Source organism: Myotis brandtii, unplaced genomic scaffold (assembly GCF_000412655.1).
Source record: "Myotis brandtii unplaced genomic scaffold, ASM41265v1 scaffold304, whole genome shotgun sequence".
NCBI classification, from domain to species: domain Eukaryota; kingdom Metazoa; phylum Chordata; class Mammalia; order Chiroptera; family Vespertilionidae; genus Myotis; species Myotis brandtii.
Window position 1 is genome coordinate 484,072 of NW_005361607.1, and position 16,914 is coordinate 500,985.

At 35.9% G+C, this 16,914-nt stretch overlaps 1 protein-coding gene across 1 annotated transcript in view; it reads right to left on the minus strand.

The window, feature by feature from the left end:
- HOOK1 (hook microtubule-tethering protein 1) overlaps positions 1 to 16,914 on the minus strand; it is a 59,048-nt gene that overhangs the window by 11,598 nt on the left and 30,536 nt on the right. Inside the window, exons 10-19 of the mRNA XM_005869854.2 lie at positions 14,866 to 15,006; positions 13,522 to 13,723; positions 12,853 to 12,963; positions 9,089 to 9,176; positions 8,941 to 9,001; positions 6,324 to 6,464; positions 4,041 to 4,134; positions 1,449 to 1,483; positions 818 to 900; positions 95 to 195 (exon numbers count right to left, since the gene is read on the minus strand). Of these exons, the coding sequence (XP_005869916.2) occupies positions 95 to 195; positions 818 to 900; positions 1,449 to 1,483; positions 4,041 to 4,134; positions 6,324 to 6,464; positions 8,941 to 9,001; positions 9,089 to 9,176; positions 12,853 to 12,963; positions 13,522 to 13,723; positions 14,866 to 15,006 (1,057 nt within the window). The remainder of the gene's footprint in view (positions 1 to 94; positions 196 to 817; positions 901 to 1,448; positions 1,484 to 4,040; positions 4,135 to 6,323; positions 6,465 to 8,940; positions 9,002 to 9,088; positions 9,177 to 12,852; positions 12,964 to 13,521; positions 13,724 to 14,865; positions 15,007 to 16,914) is intronic.

A 16,914-nucleotide genomic window follows, 5' to 3' on the forward strand; every position in this document is an offset into this window, starting at 1 on the left:
ACATGGAAACAAGAAGAGCAGTACAATCAGGAGGAACAGGCCTACTTAGCACCTGCGTCACAGAGGCGGGAGTTCTATAAGACAGATCACTCACATTTCTTGCTTTCTCTAAATACATTTTATATCGTTCCTCCATTGCTTTCATATCTTCATCTTTCTTCTGAAGAGCAGCTTCAAGTTCATTGATCTTTTGTGCTATTGTTGAAAATGAAAATAACCAATTACTCCCTGTTTAAAATATTCCATCCTCACACACAAAAATATACATTTATCACATTTATTTTCTAGGGACTCATAAAAGAACTTAAAAGAGAAACCTTTTATTTATTGTTTGTAGTGAATTTTTATCTAAAACTTTTGAATTGCAACCAATATATCCTCGATCATTTCTTATTATTTTTTTCTTAAAAATATCTATAATCTGCTTTATTTAGCTATTTCTCTTCTTTCAATTATTTCAATGAGCAAACATACCTTACAATTTAAGCACAGCCATCATGAGAAAATAAAACATTCTTTTATACAATGTTTGAAGTTCATTTTAATCTGATTTTAAATCCTTTTACTTATTTATATTTTCATAGTATTAATGCTATATTACAAAATGTTTGATACTCCTATATATCATAAGTTCATTTTATTAGACTTACTTTTTTGCATCAACATTAGATCATTTATTACTTAAATCACTAAAAATTATAATAGCACTTATTTGCAATGTATGTATCTATACTTTGTCCAAAAACTTATACATAATTCTTGTATTTGTCAACTAAAAAGGGCAAGTCCTTAGAACCAGGTTTTTACAAATACCTACCATTCTGGTTTACATCTGGCTGAAGATCTTCAATGAGCTCTTGTTTCTTCTGTAATTCTTCATGTACCTCTGTTAGTTTTTCCCTAAGCAGTAGAAAGAAGAGCAAGGAGCTTTGGAGCCAAACAGATTTAAGAATGAAAACTGGTTTTCTGCCACATAACATTCGTGGACTGTGGGCTCGTCACTTTCTGATCCTTACTCTCCTCACCTATGAAATGGTAATAATATCTGCCAAATATTATAGGGATTGTTGTGAAGAGGTAAATTGGTTGGCACATGATGGGTGCTAAAAATGTGCAATTATTCCCCCTGCAACCTTTGCTTCCTAAGAAAGTTAAAAGAAGTATTTTATAGGATAAACATCCCTCATTTCCACATAATCTAGTGCCGATATTGCCAGCTCTGTAAACTCTTCAATGGCATTAGTAAATGAAAAATGTGAGCATTGGGATCACTGGCAGGCAGGCTGAGCCTTCTAGCACATTTTCCTTTTCACTTTTTAATGGCAGTGGTGAACATTCAATTGGCATCAGGGTATTTGTTTTCATAAAATCAGAAAAGGATATTAACTTTAGATCATTTTAAAACCCTTCCCCTCTCATATTTGAAATGAAATACCAATTTTACTTACATATGAGCTTCCAACTTCTGCTTTAGGTTGCTGGACTATAAAAATTAAAAACAGTTGCTGTAAGATAACTATTGTGGCAACAATAAATTTTCCAGACATCAGAATCACTTTATCTCCTCTTGAAGATATATTATTTAAAATATAAATGTGCTAAAAATGTGTATTTCTAATAATAAACTTTTAAAAACATAAAATTTAGGTTATTTTCACTTCAAAGGGAAAGAAGAATAGGAAATGAAATAAGAGTACAATAATAGAAAGAAAATGCTTCATATTTCTGAATACAATGCAAATACAATTTGAACTTGAAAAATAGAAAATGCAAGCTGAACGTGATATATGGAGGAGTATCAAACACTGAAATGGCTACAGATTCATTTATCCTATATAATAAAAGGCTAATATGCAAATTAACCAAATGGCAGAACAACCGGTCACTATGACCGCACACTGATCACCAGGGGGCAGACACTCAATGCAGGAGCTGCCCCCTGGAGGTCAGTGCGCTCCCACAGGGGGAGCGCCACTCAGCCAGAAGCCTGGCTCATGGCTGGCAAGCATAGCGGCGGTGGTGGGAGCCTCTCCCACCTCCGCAGCAGCGCTAAGCCCTCAGTCGGACATCCCCCCCCCCAAGGGTTCCTGGACTGTGAGAGGGTGTAGACCGGGCTGAGAGACCACCCCCTCCAAGTGCACAAATCTCCTGCACCAAGCCTCTAGTTTAAAATAAAATGTTTAAGATTTTAGGCCTTTAATGAAGAATGGATTGAAATAACTAACTTATCTTTATAATAAACCTTTGTCATTATAAATGCAAACACTTTAATATTAATATAAAAATGAAGTCATTAGATTTTGTTAAAAAATCAAATTCAAAACATAAAATTTCCTCTTTAAAAAAACACACAGACATTTAAATTGCAATAGTAGTTCTGTATCACCTACTAAATAGCTGTAGAGCTTAAAAATATATAATTTGAGCCCTGGTCAGTGTGGTTCAGAGGTTAGAGCATCGGCCCGTGCACCAAAGGGTCACAGGCCTGATTCCTAGTCAAGGGCATGTACCTAGATTTATGGTTTGTTCCCCAGCCCAGGTCAGGATGCATGTAGGAGGCAACTAATCAACGTTTCTCTCTCTTTCCCCGCCAACTCATTTTCCTCCCTTCCTCCCACTCTCTCTGAAAATCAATGGAAAAAATATCCTAGGGTGAGGATTAATCAAAAATATATATATCTATAAATTCACATATATATACATATATGTTTATATGTCTATATATCTATATCTTTCTATCTTTATGTATATAATTTGAAATATAATTTGGACACTAACACTATTTTTTAAAAGATAAAGAAATTTAAAATCTTAATCCAAAATGTACTCCCCCAAATAGATCCAATTTTTCAATTATTCCCTAATGTGCCTTAAAAATATATTTGTATTAGAGAGGTTACAATACCGTATATATGCACATATGAGATGCCGCCATGCATGAGACGATTTCTATTTTCCAAGCCCCCAGGAAAAAAAGAAAAAATCATATAAAGCATAAAAAAGACAGAAAGGAAATGAAACCCTTTCAATTTTCCTTTTCATCTCTTTATTCTTCTGAGTTTTCTCCCTCCCCCCGCCCCCCATCAACACAGGTAGAATCACCTAACACTCCATCTAATCAATGTCTACCTAACACACAATTAGCCCTATCTTCTTGCTGTTTAGTTAAATACATCCCTCCCTCAATTATTACTTCTTTCTTTTTTCCCCTCTATACATAGAGATCCAACTATAGGAACACTGCTAAGTATATTTAGACCGTTTGATCCTTTTTTTAAAAAACTGATTTGAGAGAGAGGAAGGGAGAGGAGAGGGAGAGAGAGTTAGAAACATCAATGATGAAAGAGAATCATTGATCAGCTGCCTCCTGCACACCCCCCAATTGGATGGAGACTGCAACCCAGGCATGTGCCATGACCGGGAATCTAACCATGACCTCCTGGTTCATGGGTAAATGCTCAACCACTGAGACACACCAGCCATGTTGTTTGATCTTTTTTAAGTTCTTTTTTTAAGTTCTCTTATTTCTGCTCTCAAAATATATGCTATCAAAATCCATTAGAAATGGCAAGGTCATGAGCTAGAATGGAAGGGGGCAATGTCTTCAAGACTGCATTAAGGTTTCTGTCCTTTTGAGGTCTGCTCTTTTGGTAGAAATCATTTTCTAATTCTTTTTCTAATTAAAAGTTTTCCTCAATTCTAGCTGATGCTTACTCTCACTAGAGTTTGTCTCAGGCCAGCCCTGTTGGGTTCCCAGCAGAACTGGGAAGGCCTCAACTGCAGCAGGTCTCAGTCAGGAACTGCTATGAACATAGAATTAGCTGTTGAAGTAGGACAGATAGAAATCACCTTCCAATACAAATGATCAATTTACAGGTTCCAAATTGGCAAAATCACTGCATCTGTTATGCAAATATATACGGTATTTAAGGGTGTCATCAATGATAAGGGTAGCACTTTCAAATACAAGGTTAATTTGGGCATCAGGACCTAACAGAGAGGCCAAAGAGCAGAATCACCATAATTTTTCAGGTACTTACACTTTCTCCTTCAGACTTGGAGCCTTGTTCCTGTAAAGACTTCTGTAGATCTTCAATCTGCTGCTGCAATTCTTGGATGCGCTCTTTGCTCAGCCTATTTTAAGATGAATCATATGGGTTTATTTGTATTGAAAGTCAAAGTAGTTAAGGATCTAAAAAGGTGCATTTATGCAATGTAACTTAAACTATGTATTTAATAGCAATAACAGATGCGAACAATGTTCTGTGGTGAGGTATAATATACAGTATATAGGAGGCTACTTTCAAGGAAATATTTAATAAAAGATGACATTTTTATCCTGAAAGCATATTTACCCACATTTAAAATTTTAAGGTACTTTATGTGTCAGTAGTAAAAATACAACATTTCTACACTGTACTTACTGGAATAAAAATTAGAAAACTAGCTTGCTTTTCCTACAGTTGCATTTTTAATGAATGGAAACTAGGTTTCCTTTTCCTATTTCAGATTTCACAGTGTACTAGAAGAGGAAGGTCACTATTTTCCAACCATTTCTTCATGACTTGTTATTTAAATTAAAGAGATTGGCACTACCAACTAATGTATATTTTTTTTACTTGCCATAATCTCATTTCTTGAAAACCTGCTTTAGAGTTACCATAGTTGGAAGTTACCAGCAAGAGGAGTATCTGTCTGACTTTCTTCACATAGTTATCGCATAATATAATAATTATCTATTGATACATCTAGCTTCCTATATTAACTCTCTAAAAGCTAAAAATTAGTATCTCCAGTGTCAATTGATATTAAACTGTCAGATAGTAATATTTAATGGTCTCTTCAGAAAGCCAAAATGCATTCTTCATTTTACCACAGCTGATGTAATGTGTGCATACAAGTATGAGAGACAAGGTTCAAGTGTCTCAGATTCCTGTGCTTTCCAAAATCCAGTGAAGGTTGGTCAAATACATTTAAAAACCTTCACTCCAAGTATGCTATTTATAAAGGGAAGATTAACATAGTGGTTAAAAGCACAGATTCAGGAATCAGATTGACAGAGGGTCAATGTAGGATCCACAATTACCAGCTGTGTAACTCTGGGCAAGCTGCTTAATCTCCTTGTAGTTTACTTCCTTACCCATAAAACAGTGGTAATCACACTTATTACTTCATAAAGTTATTATGAGGATTTACTGAGTTAATACCAAAATGTGCTTAGAAATGTGCCTGGCATCTAGTAACCACTATATTAAATGTCATACCTACATATATAAAAGCCAAGCGACTGGAACAGCAGAACAACTGGTCGCTATGATGAGCACTGTGGCAGCCAACCAGCCCGATGGGAGCCCCAATTGGCCCCCCAAACCTCCTGTGGCCCCTCCCCCCGACTGGCACCCCCAAACCCGATCAGGGGTGGGGCCGGCCGGCCAACCACCCGCAGCCCACTCCTGGCCGGCCTTGCCCCTGATTGCACCCCCCTACCCTGATCAGGGGCGGGGCCGACGGCCAACCTCCTGCTGGCCTGGCCCTGATCGGCCCCCATCAGGGTGGGCTAGCCGGACCCCACCCATGCACGAATTCGTACACCGGGCCTCTAGTTTTTTTAATAATATAATATTTGAACACCTCTCATTGCTATTATATAAGTAAACCATTTCTGTAATCCTCATAACTTGCAAATAGGTATCACCCCCAATTTACAGCTGAAGATACCAAGTGTGAATTTAAGTAACTTGCTGAGAACCAAATAATTAACAAGTTTAAAAAGAAGTGGGATTCAAATTTGACAACACAATCTATGTCCCATCTCTGCACCAGACTGTAGTAGAAAGCCAGGTTGTCATCTATTCATCTGTTATATTTTCTCTAAATTGTGAAGACATGCAAACAAAATTCAAGGATAAGCAACCTGGTTAACAGAGTCTGCTAAAAGTAAATGGTAGTGAGAGACTAAAAACAACAACAAAAATTAATCTTCTTCTAAAAATCCTAATTAGCCCTAGCCAGTTTGGCTCAGTGGATAGAGCATCAGCCTACAGACTGAAGGGTCCTGGGTTCGATTCTGGTCAAGGGTACATGCCTGGGCTGTGGGCTTGATCCCCAGTAGGGGGCCTGCAGGAGGCAGCCGATCAATGATTCTCTCTCATCATTGATGTTTCTATCTCTCCCTCTCCCTTCCTCTCTGAAATCAATAAAAATATATTTTTTAAAAATCCTAATTATGTGAACTACAATGATATTTTCCACTTCTGTGAACCACGATTTTGTGGTTGGTAATTAAATCACCGTGACTTGTTCACTGTGAAGGAGCATGTCACCTTTGCTCGGTTTCCAGTTCATTCATCTTGCGGTGCTTCTGCTCTAGCTGCTCCTGGAGTTCTTCGATGCGCTGGTTCTCAGTACCTTCCTGCTGCAGGCGAAGCATCTTATTTTCATGTTGCAGTCGAATAAACACCTCCCTGATGTTGACAAGTAAAATTTGTTTTTCAATTGTTTTAAGTATAAGAAGTTTTACATTCTTAACTTTCTAAAAAGGGAAATGCCTGGCAACTCAATAGCTGTCATTTTAAAATTTTACCAAAGCTTCTGAAAGGTTTTAAAGAAAAAACTATGTACATTATAAGACTATGTCTCAAAAACAATTAGTAAATATTTTAAAGGTAAAGATGTAAGATTATGCTACATATTGTTAAATGACTATGCAAATTCCTGAAATACTTTGGATTATTTTAATTTTACAATTTAGAAACTACTTACCAAAGCTAATATAGAGCATATCCTTAAAGAACATGTAAAGGAAAAGCAATAGATTTAAGAAGCCACAGCTGGTACACAATTTTTAAATACACTTTTATGATAATTGCAGTCATATGACTATCTCTAGATATTTTTGTTTTTAGAGAAAAAAATTATTAAAGACTTACATACACAAGTTTTTTAAATACAAATGATAGAAATTATTCTACATAATAAAAGGCTAATATGCAAATTGTCCCCTCGGGAGTTTGACCGCTCGCTATGACGTGTCCTGACCACCAGGGGGAAGCGTGGAATGAAAGAAGGCCCCATCTGGCAGCCTGGGAAAGGAAGGCCCTGGCCAGCAGCCAGCAGCCTGGGGAAGGAAATCCCCGATGGGCCCTGATCAACAGCCAGGCCTAGGGACCCTACCCGTGCATGAATTTCATGCACCAGGCCTCTAGTCCTATATAATAAAAGGGTAATATGCAAATTGATCCTAACAGCAGAACAACTGGGAAATACTGGTCACTATGACACTCACTGACCACCAGGGGGCAGATGTTCAATGCAGGAGGTACCCCCTGGTGGTCAGTGCGCTCCCACAGGGGGAGCTCTGCTCAGCAACAAGCCAGGCTGACGGCTTTCAGCACAGCGGTGGTTGTGGGAGCCTCTCCCGCCTCCTCAGCAGTGCTAAGGATGTCCGACTGCAGCTTAGGCCTGCTCCCCACTGGCAAGTGGACATCCCCCTAGGGCTCTCGGGCTGCCAGAGGAATGTCTGACTGCCAGCTTAGGCCTGATCCCCCAGGGAACGGGCCTAAACCAGCAGGTGGACATCCCCCGAGGGGTCCCAGACTGCGAGAGGGCACAGGCCGGGCTGAGGCCCCCCCCGAGTGCACAAATTTCTGTGCACCAGGCCTCTAGTATTAAATAAAAAAGTAACTATCAACAATAAAAATATATTTAAAAATGAAAATAAATAAGGCAGGCCTACCTGCTCCCCTCCTAATTCCCATTCCCCAAAAGCAACCACTATCAATCTCAATTTTTAGTCTTCTGAATGCTAGCACTATAACCTTAAAAAATAGGCTCATATGGCCATTTAAAAAATATTAATATCACTAGATATTAACTAAAAAGTACAAATGGTTTCCTGTCTAGCATGACCAAAAACTGAAATAAAAATCAACAACATTGTAAACATTATGCTTAGTGAAAGAAGCCAGTCACAAAAGGCCACATATTGTATGATTCCATGTACATAAAATATCCATTACAGGCAAATTGAGAGACAAAAGTAGATAACTGGTTGCCTGGGGATGGACGTAGAGAAGAGGCAGGAGTGGGGAATAATTGCTATTTATATAAAGGTATATTTTGGAGGAATAAAAATGTTCTGAAATTTTATAGCAATAATTATTGCACAGTTTGTGACTATATTGAAACCCACCAAATTCTACACTTTTAAATAGGTGAATCTCAATAAAGCCATTTAAATAGAGTTTGCAGTACTGAATAAATACAGCTATCACCAAAGAAAGGAAAAGCATAAAAATACCAGATTAGTCAAATGTCTAAGTAAACATAGCACTAAAATCCCAAGATAAAAGATGGGTCAAGAGGAACCTCTAAAATTTGTAATTTAACTTCTGCTTAATCCTCCTTCTATTATTGGCAGCTCCTCTCCTTTTCTTTTTGCCATCTGGATTTGAATGCCATGTATTAAGATTTTCCGTAGAGTTTGAAAGAATAAAGAAAAAAAGTTCAACACAATAAAGGTCATACTATAAAAACTAGAATAAGTGAGTTAGTTTGTGAAATTTTACTTATGATAAATTTGAAACTGGTATAGTAGCAATAACAAGCTGACTTAGAAAGCTTAAGCAGTGTTGGCTGGTATTGCTCAATGGATAGAGTGGTGGCCCGAGCACCAAAGGGTCAAGGGTTCAATTCTCAGTAAAGGGCATATACCTGCGTTGCAGGTTCAATCTGTACCTGGTTGGGGTACTGCGTGCAGGAGGCAACCAATAGATGTGTATCTCTGTCTTCCTTCCTTCCCTTCCTTCCCTTCCCTCCCTCCCTCCCTCTCTTTCTAAAAACCAATGGGAAAAATATTCTTGGATGAGGACTAACAACAACAAAAAGACATCATATTTCTAATATTAAGTATAGATTATCAATTAATAAAAACAAATTTACCTATATTCCACTGGCATAATCTCAGCAGCAAGATTCTCATAACTTTTTGCAGCAGATGCATCTAAATAACAACAACAAAATAGATGAATAATTCAGTATTTCTACCATTAAAAAAAAACAAGCACGTTTCTAATTCAACAAAATTTACCTGTTTGGTTTAGGTGATCCTGTTGTACTTGTGAACATCGAAGCTCTTCATTCGTTTCTTTCAGCGTATCACGCTGTTCTATTAGTCTCTAAAAAAGAATTGTTCATATAAGCAAAATTTTTAATTATGCCCACAGGTGGTATACTTTATGCTTACAATAATTTAAAGTTAATTTGATAATTATTGCTTATTTAATTAAAAATGGCAATGTTTTAGTTTTAGTGCTAAGGGGTAATTTTCTCTTGTATAAATCACATTAACTATACAGTTTTTGTATAACACAAAGCTTGTGATCCCCCTATTAGTTTGTCTCCGAACCAAATGAATGTAATTATGCAACACAGTAAAAATATACAACTGCAGAGTAATAAAAAAAGCATGGAGTTTGGAGGCAAATAGATTGTGGCTTGAATTCCAGTTTCACTCCTTCCTAGCTATATTATCTGAGGCAAGAGATGTGACTCTCTGGTTTTAGTATCCTCATCATCAAAACAGGAATACTGACATATGCAAACCCTTGCAAAGGTGTTTTGAGCAACCAATAAGATAATAATGTTTGTCAAGTACACGGAACATAGTGTTATGTGTACAAGATGCTGGAGAATTGTTATTTCTTTTTATCACTGGTGTGAAACTCTACTGAAAAAGTGCTAAGTAGCATTCTGGAAGTATGAATTTGTGGCTTAATATCTAAAAACCACTGCAATTACTAACCACACTACTAAGTAACCACATTAATACAATAAAAGACAAAAATCACATATTTCAATGAACCAGAAAAAGCAAGAATATGCAACAAACTAGGAATAAAGACTAGTCAACTCCATAAATGGTATCTACAAAACAAAACAACAGCAATAAAAAATCCATGGCTAAAATGTGCTTAATGGTGAAAGAATGAATGCTTTCTCCATAATATTAGAACCAAAAGAATGATGGCCACTCTTGACACTTCTATTCAACATAATACTCAAGGTTCTGGCCAGGAAAATTTGACAAGAAAAAGAAAAAGGCATTCAAACTGCAAAGCAAGAAACAAAACTATTCCTCTTTGCAGATGTCCTGATCTTATATCTAGAAAATCCTAGAGAACCCATTAAAAACTATTAGAAATACGAAGTGAATTCCACAAGATTGCAAAATGCAATATCAATGTACAATAATAAATTGTATTTCTGTACATTAGCAATAAAAATAAAAAAGAAAATAATTTCATCCATAATAGCAACAAAAATAACAAAACATTCAGAATAAAAATTTAAAAAGTCCAAATCTTATATAATAAAAACTATAAAACATTGTTGAAAGAAGCTAAAAACCAAAATAAATAGAATGTGATCCAACATTTAAGGACGAGAAACTTAATACCATTAAGGTGGCAATGTTTCCAAACTGATCTACAGATTCAGACAATCCCATCTTTAAAAAGAACAAACTTGGAGAGCTCATACTTGCCAATTTTAAAACTTAGTGGTACTAGCATCAAGCTAGACTATAATCAGTGACAAATAATTGAAAGTCCAGAAATAAACTCTTATATTAATGTCAAAATTATTTTTACTTTTAAATCAATTAATAGATATTAATTTTGTCCCCCAAAATTGAGTAGATAGTACATTCCCTCTTCTCCCACTTCTCCCACTCCTATGCTGCCTAATTTCCCTCATTAGCATCTTGCATTAGTATAGTTACTTGTAAGAACAAATGAACCAATATTGATACACTATTACTACTAACTAATGATGACAGTTTACATTAGGTTTAACTCTGCTTTACTTTTATGAGTTTTGACAAATGTACTAGTATAACATATCCATCATTACAGTCTCATGGCCAATTCATTTTTAAAAAAATATATTTTATTGATTTTTTTATAGAGAGAAAGGGAAAGGGAGAGGGATAGAGAGTTTGAAACATCGATGAGAGGAACATCAATCAGCTGACTCCTGCACACCCCCCACTGGGGATGTGCCCGCAACCAAGGTACATGCCCATGACCGGAATCGAACCTAGGACCCTTCAGTCCGCAGGCCAACGCTCTATCCACTGAGCCAAACCGGTTAGGGCACCCAATTCATTTTTAACATCGGTACCAAAACAATTCAGTGGAGGAAAGAACAGTCTTGTCAACAAATCGTGCTAGGACACTTATACCATATCCAAAAATTAACTAAAAATTGATCAAACTAAATATAAAACCAATAAATATAAATATAAAAGAAAACACAGGAGTAAATGTTTATTTCCTCAAATTACTCAATGCTTTCACAGAAACACTACCCACAAAAGCACATGTAACAGGGAAAAAAAAGATAATTGTGACTTCATCAAATAAAAATTATTCTGTAAACAGTAACATCAAAGAAAGTGAGAAGATAATGCACAGAATAGGAGAAAAATATTTTTAAGTCATATATCTGAGGATATGTATCTAGAATATATAAAGAAGTTTAAAAATCAATCATTAAAAAGCAAATAATGTAAATCAAAATGAGCAAAAAATGTGAAGAGACATTTCTCCAAGGGAGATATTCAAGTGGCCAATAAGCACATAAAAAGATGCACAACATCATTAGTCATTAGGAACCTACAGAACAAAACCACGATGACATACCACTTCATACCTATGAGGATAATTAAAACTAAAAAATAGTAAGTATTGGTAAGGATGTGTAGAAACTGGAACCTTCAAAAACTGCTGGTGGGAGGAAAAAATGGTTCATACACTTTAGAAAACAGTCTAGTTCTTTGAACAGTTAAACTTAGTTATCACATGACCAAGCAATACCATTCCATACTCAAAAAATGATAGGTCCAAATAAAAAACTTGTACGTATATAAATGTTCATGGCCACATTTTCTGTTTAACAATGAAAAAGTAGAAATAGCCCAAAAGTCCATAAACTGATGAACTGATAAATAAAGTGTGGTATATCCATACAATGGAGTATTACTCAGCAATAAAAATGAAGCACTGATACATGCTACCACATGGATGAACCTTGAAAGCATTATACTAACTATGGAACCAAGTCACAAGACCACCAAGTGTATGATTACATATTCTGGATAGACCAGACCAGTGGTTCTCAACCTTCCTAATGCCGCGACCCTTTAATACAGTTCCTCATGTTGTGGTGACCCCCAATTTCATTGTTACAAATTGAACATAATTAAAGCATAGTGATTCATCACAAAAACAATATGTAATTATACATGTGTTCCTATGGTCTTAGGTGACCCCTGTGAAAGGGTCGTTCGACCCCCAAAGGGGTCGCGACCCACAGGTTGAGAACAGCTGGATTAGACAAATCTATAGAGACAGATTACTGATTGCAACAGCTGAGGGGAGGGCCTAAGCCATCAGTCAGACATCCACCAAGGGCTCCCGGACTGCGAAATGGCGCAGGCTGGGCTGAGCGACCCCCGAGTGTACAAATTTTGTGCACTGGGCTTCTAGTATCTTAATAAAGCTGCTAAAAACTGCATCTATGGTCCTCACTTTCAAGGAGTTGATAGTCCTGAGTTGAAAAACATTAAACCAAGACGTATGACCTTGGCTCTGTCACTTGATCTTCCCTTGTGAAGGAAACTATCAAAACTGCACGAAGAATTTTTACAAGACTTTCTTTTACACCAACAACTTCAATTTGAAGAAAGACAGAATAATTGGTTGATATCACTTCTATTCTTAGAACAGCAAGGATCACATTAAAATCTAAAAGCAAACAGACATATTACTTATCAATTATAGTGACATTTACCTCTTTTTCCTTAAGTAAAGCTTCATGTTTTTCTTCAAGTCGCTTCATTTCAAACGCTAGTGTGTCAGCCCTTTTGGATTCAGAGGAAAGTTTACTGTGTAGATCCTGAACCTTTTTTCAGAAACAAAAGTAAAACACAAGAATATACGATAATGATTGGTTGATTTCAGAGCTCAATAAATGAAAAACTGATTGTAAATAAAATTATAGCAAGACTATAGTCTAAGTCTAAACATTTGTGAAAATAGCATGTAGATAAGAAGATTTAAAATAAATTTTAAAACACCCAAGTAACAAGTTAGGCAAAATACACAATTAGCCTTTTACTGTTTCCATAGGTTGGATGATAAATAACAACAGAATATTTTAGGTTACAGTCCCATTACCTAGGCTTTTATCACCGGTTACCAGAAATCTTTAAAAAAATAAAATAAACTATCCAAAAAAAAAAATATATATATATATATATGCTCAGATCCAATAAAAATGTAGAAGACCTAGATAACTCAAACTCAATGATCAACCCCTGAATTGAAATTATACATAGAAGAAATTTATCATAAGTTCATAGTTTACTATAGGCAATGTTTCTTCACTTCTGTGCAAATGGAATAACCAAGTTGAGGTCTTTATATTTTAATGATTAAAAAAATTAAGATATTTTCTTACCTGTCTCTTGTATGTTTCTAATTGTGTACGTGCTGCATTTGCCTTCTTTAATTCTTCTTCTAAGCTGACTGTATTGTGCATATACATCATGTTTGTTTCCTGCAACGTTTTCACCTGCTTCCGAAGGTCATTCAGATCTTGTAGCTTCTGACGATATATCTCAACTGTGGACTCCAACTTATTTGCTTTATCAGAGGTAGCCCTATAATAATAAATACTAAACATTACTGTGTGAAAACTAGCAATGCACATCATTTTCTTCTGGCTGAAAAATTAGTCTTTCAAATAAACTCTCAATTGGCAAAAAAAAAAAAGGAAAGAAAGAAAGAGAGACAGAATAATAAATTTTGTGAGAACTTTGGAACCGGACTCAGGCATAACACTGTCTATAATTCAGCCTTTTTGTTACAAAGGCTTTTTTAAAAAGGCTTCAAATTTGACACACTTAATAAAACTGTTTCAAGGACTAGCATGCTGTATAAAAAGAAGAATGGGTTTGTAAATATAATTGAATAATTCTGAGCTACTCTGTAGATTATGGACCAATTGTGCTTTGTGCATAAATAACATTTAATATAGTTTTATTTCAAGTAACTGATATGCATTGGAGGTTAATTCAACTTATACTTTGTCTCATAAAGCATTTCCCTTTAGACTTGTGCTTACCTGACCAATTGAGCCAGAACAAAAATAAACAAACAAACCAAATCACTTCACCCTCAGGTGCAAGTTCAAATGACTAGTTATACAGATTTTGTTTCAAATGGACATTAAAAACTGTGCATCAAAATGGCTAATTAAGAAAATGTAACAGAAAATATAAATAGCACGTGGATAGTCTATTTATTTAAGCAACATTTTATAGGCCAAAGCTAAATATAAGTTTTATATTGTCAAATACAATTAAGAGAACCCGAGGGTGATCCTGAAATAAATGTCAGCATTCTTATCTGTATTTATCTATTTATTTTAGCAAATACCAAAATGTGGATTGTGACAGTGTGCATTTCCTTACATAAAAATTCGACAGGATAAACTAATGAGTAGATAGAGGTCAAGATAAATGTACCTGAAAGTAACTCAGCTTACCAACTTTTAAGAAAAAAAGTTATCATTTTGTTTAGGCTTATCAGTTCTAATATAAAATTGTCCTAAGAAGAATTGAGTATTATCTTTAAGTTGCAATTATCATCAATAAGCCTTAAAGAAGACTAGGAGTTTGGATAAAAATTGATTAATACTCCATACGTAGGGGTAACTCTGAGCATCACTGATTAAAATATGGAATACTGAAATGAGTAAGTAAGAACTTAGAAGTGACAATCCTACTTTGACATGCCATACCTAAGAACATCAATTTCATCTTTCAGGGCTCTTGTTTCCTCAGCAAGACTAGTCAATTCATCATTCCTATGCTGAAATTCAATTAATTGCTTTTCAAGTTCTTCACAGTGAACACGGTAATCATCTTTTGCAGCTTCAAGCCTTGCATAAAGAAAACAAATTAGATATTAATAATTCAATTTCCATCATTTACTTTCTCACTGAGACTTGAGGTTAATAAGACTTACTTCTGTATTATTTTAAATCCCACATTCAAAGAAGAAAGACTAAAGAAATAAGATACTTTGGAGTTCTTGCTTTTCAAATTGACTTGAGAAGTAAATAATGTTCTGAATTGTCATTTTCACTTCTGAAACATTGTGTTTGGTTATCTCTAGTCCAAACAGGAATTTAATTTCAAAAGATGAAGAGAATGTATAGATATATATTAAAATTATTCAAAAATATAGCATATAAAGTAACAAAATATTAACTCTTTGTAGACTGGGATAAATTAACGATTAATACTCAAGCCCTACTGCAACAACAAAAACTGAAGTGACAATACAGTGATTAAAATCAAATATTAAAAAATTAGTTGATCAATCCCAAAAAATGCAGCAAAGGAAGAAAAAACAAAAGAATAGATATGAAAAATAAAAATGGCATATTGACAAACAGACCTAAATACAACCATATCAAAAATTACATGGAAGCAAAGGGACTAAATGCATCAATCCTAACTACAAGAGACATATGAAACATAAAGACACAATTAAATGTAAAAAGATAAAAAAAATATCATGCAAACAGTAAGAGAAAGCTGGGGTGATTATGTTACTAGAAACAATAAATTTTAAGACAAAAGGTATTACCAAAGGTAAAGAAATATTTCATAATTATAAAAGGCTTAATTTAGCAGAAGGTATATAAAAGTATATATACCTAAAAACAGTTTTAACGTACATGAAGCAAAACTGACAAAATCAAAAGTAGAAATCCACAAATCCATAATCATTGTTGAAAATTTTAAACACCAGTCTCCTAATAAATGATAGAACTAAACAAAAATATCAGTAATAATATAGAAGAGATCTGAATAACACTATTAACTAGCTTGATTTAACTGACATTTATAAAACGTATGTCAAAAACTACAGAACACACATTATTTGCAAGTACACATAGAATACTGACCACACTAAAACATATGATGAGCAATAAAAAAGGATCAGAAATACCAGAAGGTTGAAATCTCATGGAGTATGTTCTCTAATGACAAAGAAATTAAATTAAAAACCAGTCACAATAAGAAACCTAGGCCCAGCCGGCATGGCTCAGTGGTTGAGTGTCGACCTATAAACCAGGAGATCACGGTTCGATTCCTGGTCAATGCATATGCCCGAGTTGCGGTGTACTGGGAGCAGCCAATGGATGATTCTCTCTCATCACTGATGTTTCTCTCTCTCTCTTTCCCTTCCTCTCTGAAATCAATAAAAATATAAAAAGTAAAGGAAAATGGATAAACAAAGTGTGATATAATGTGGAATAATTCCATATCTACACTAATAAAAGACAAAGATGCTAATTGACCATACCTTCGCTATGCCCTAAGCCACACCCACCAGCCAATCAAAGTGACTATATGCAAATTAACCCAACCAAGATGGCAGCTGGCAGCCACGGAGCTGGAGCAAGCAGGAGGCTTGGTTGCCCAGGCGATGGAGGAAGCCAAGCTTCCCGCCTGCCGCCTGCCACCTGCCCTGAGCCAGCTGTGGCCTCCACTCATGGCAACAAAGTTTCAATTATAGAAGACAAATAAATCCCAGATATCTACTTCCAGCCAGCCTCCACTGGGAGCTTGGGTGGCTGGGGGTTGTGGCCAGCCTGCAAACAGCCATCAGCCCCTAACCCAGGCTGGCCACACCCTCATGGGGTGAAGGTCCCCGCTGGGGGGCTTAGCCAGCCTGAAAACAGCCCTCAGCCCTTCACCCAGACTGGCCAGGCACCCCAGCAGGACCCCCCACCCTGAAGGGGCTGTGACCAGCCTGCAAACAGCCATCAGCCCCT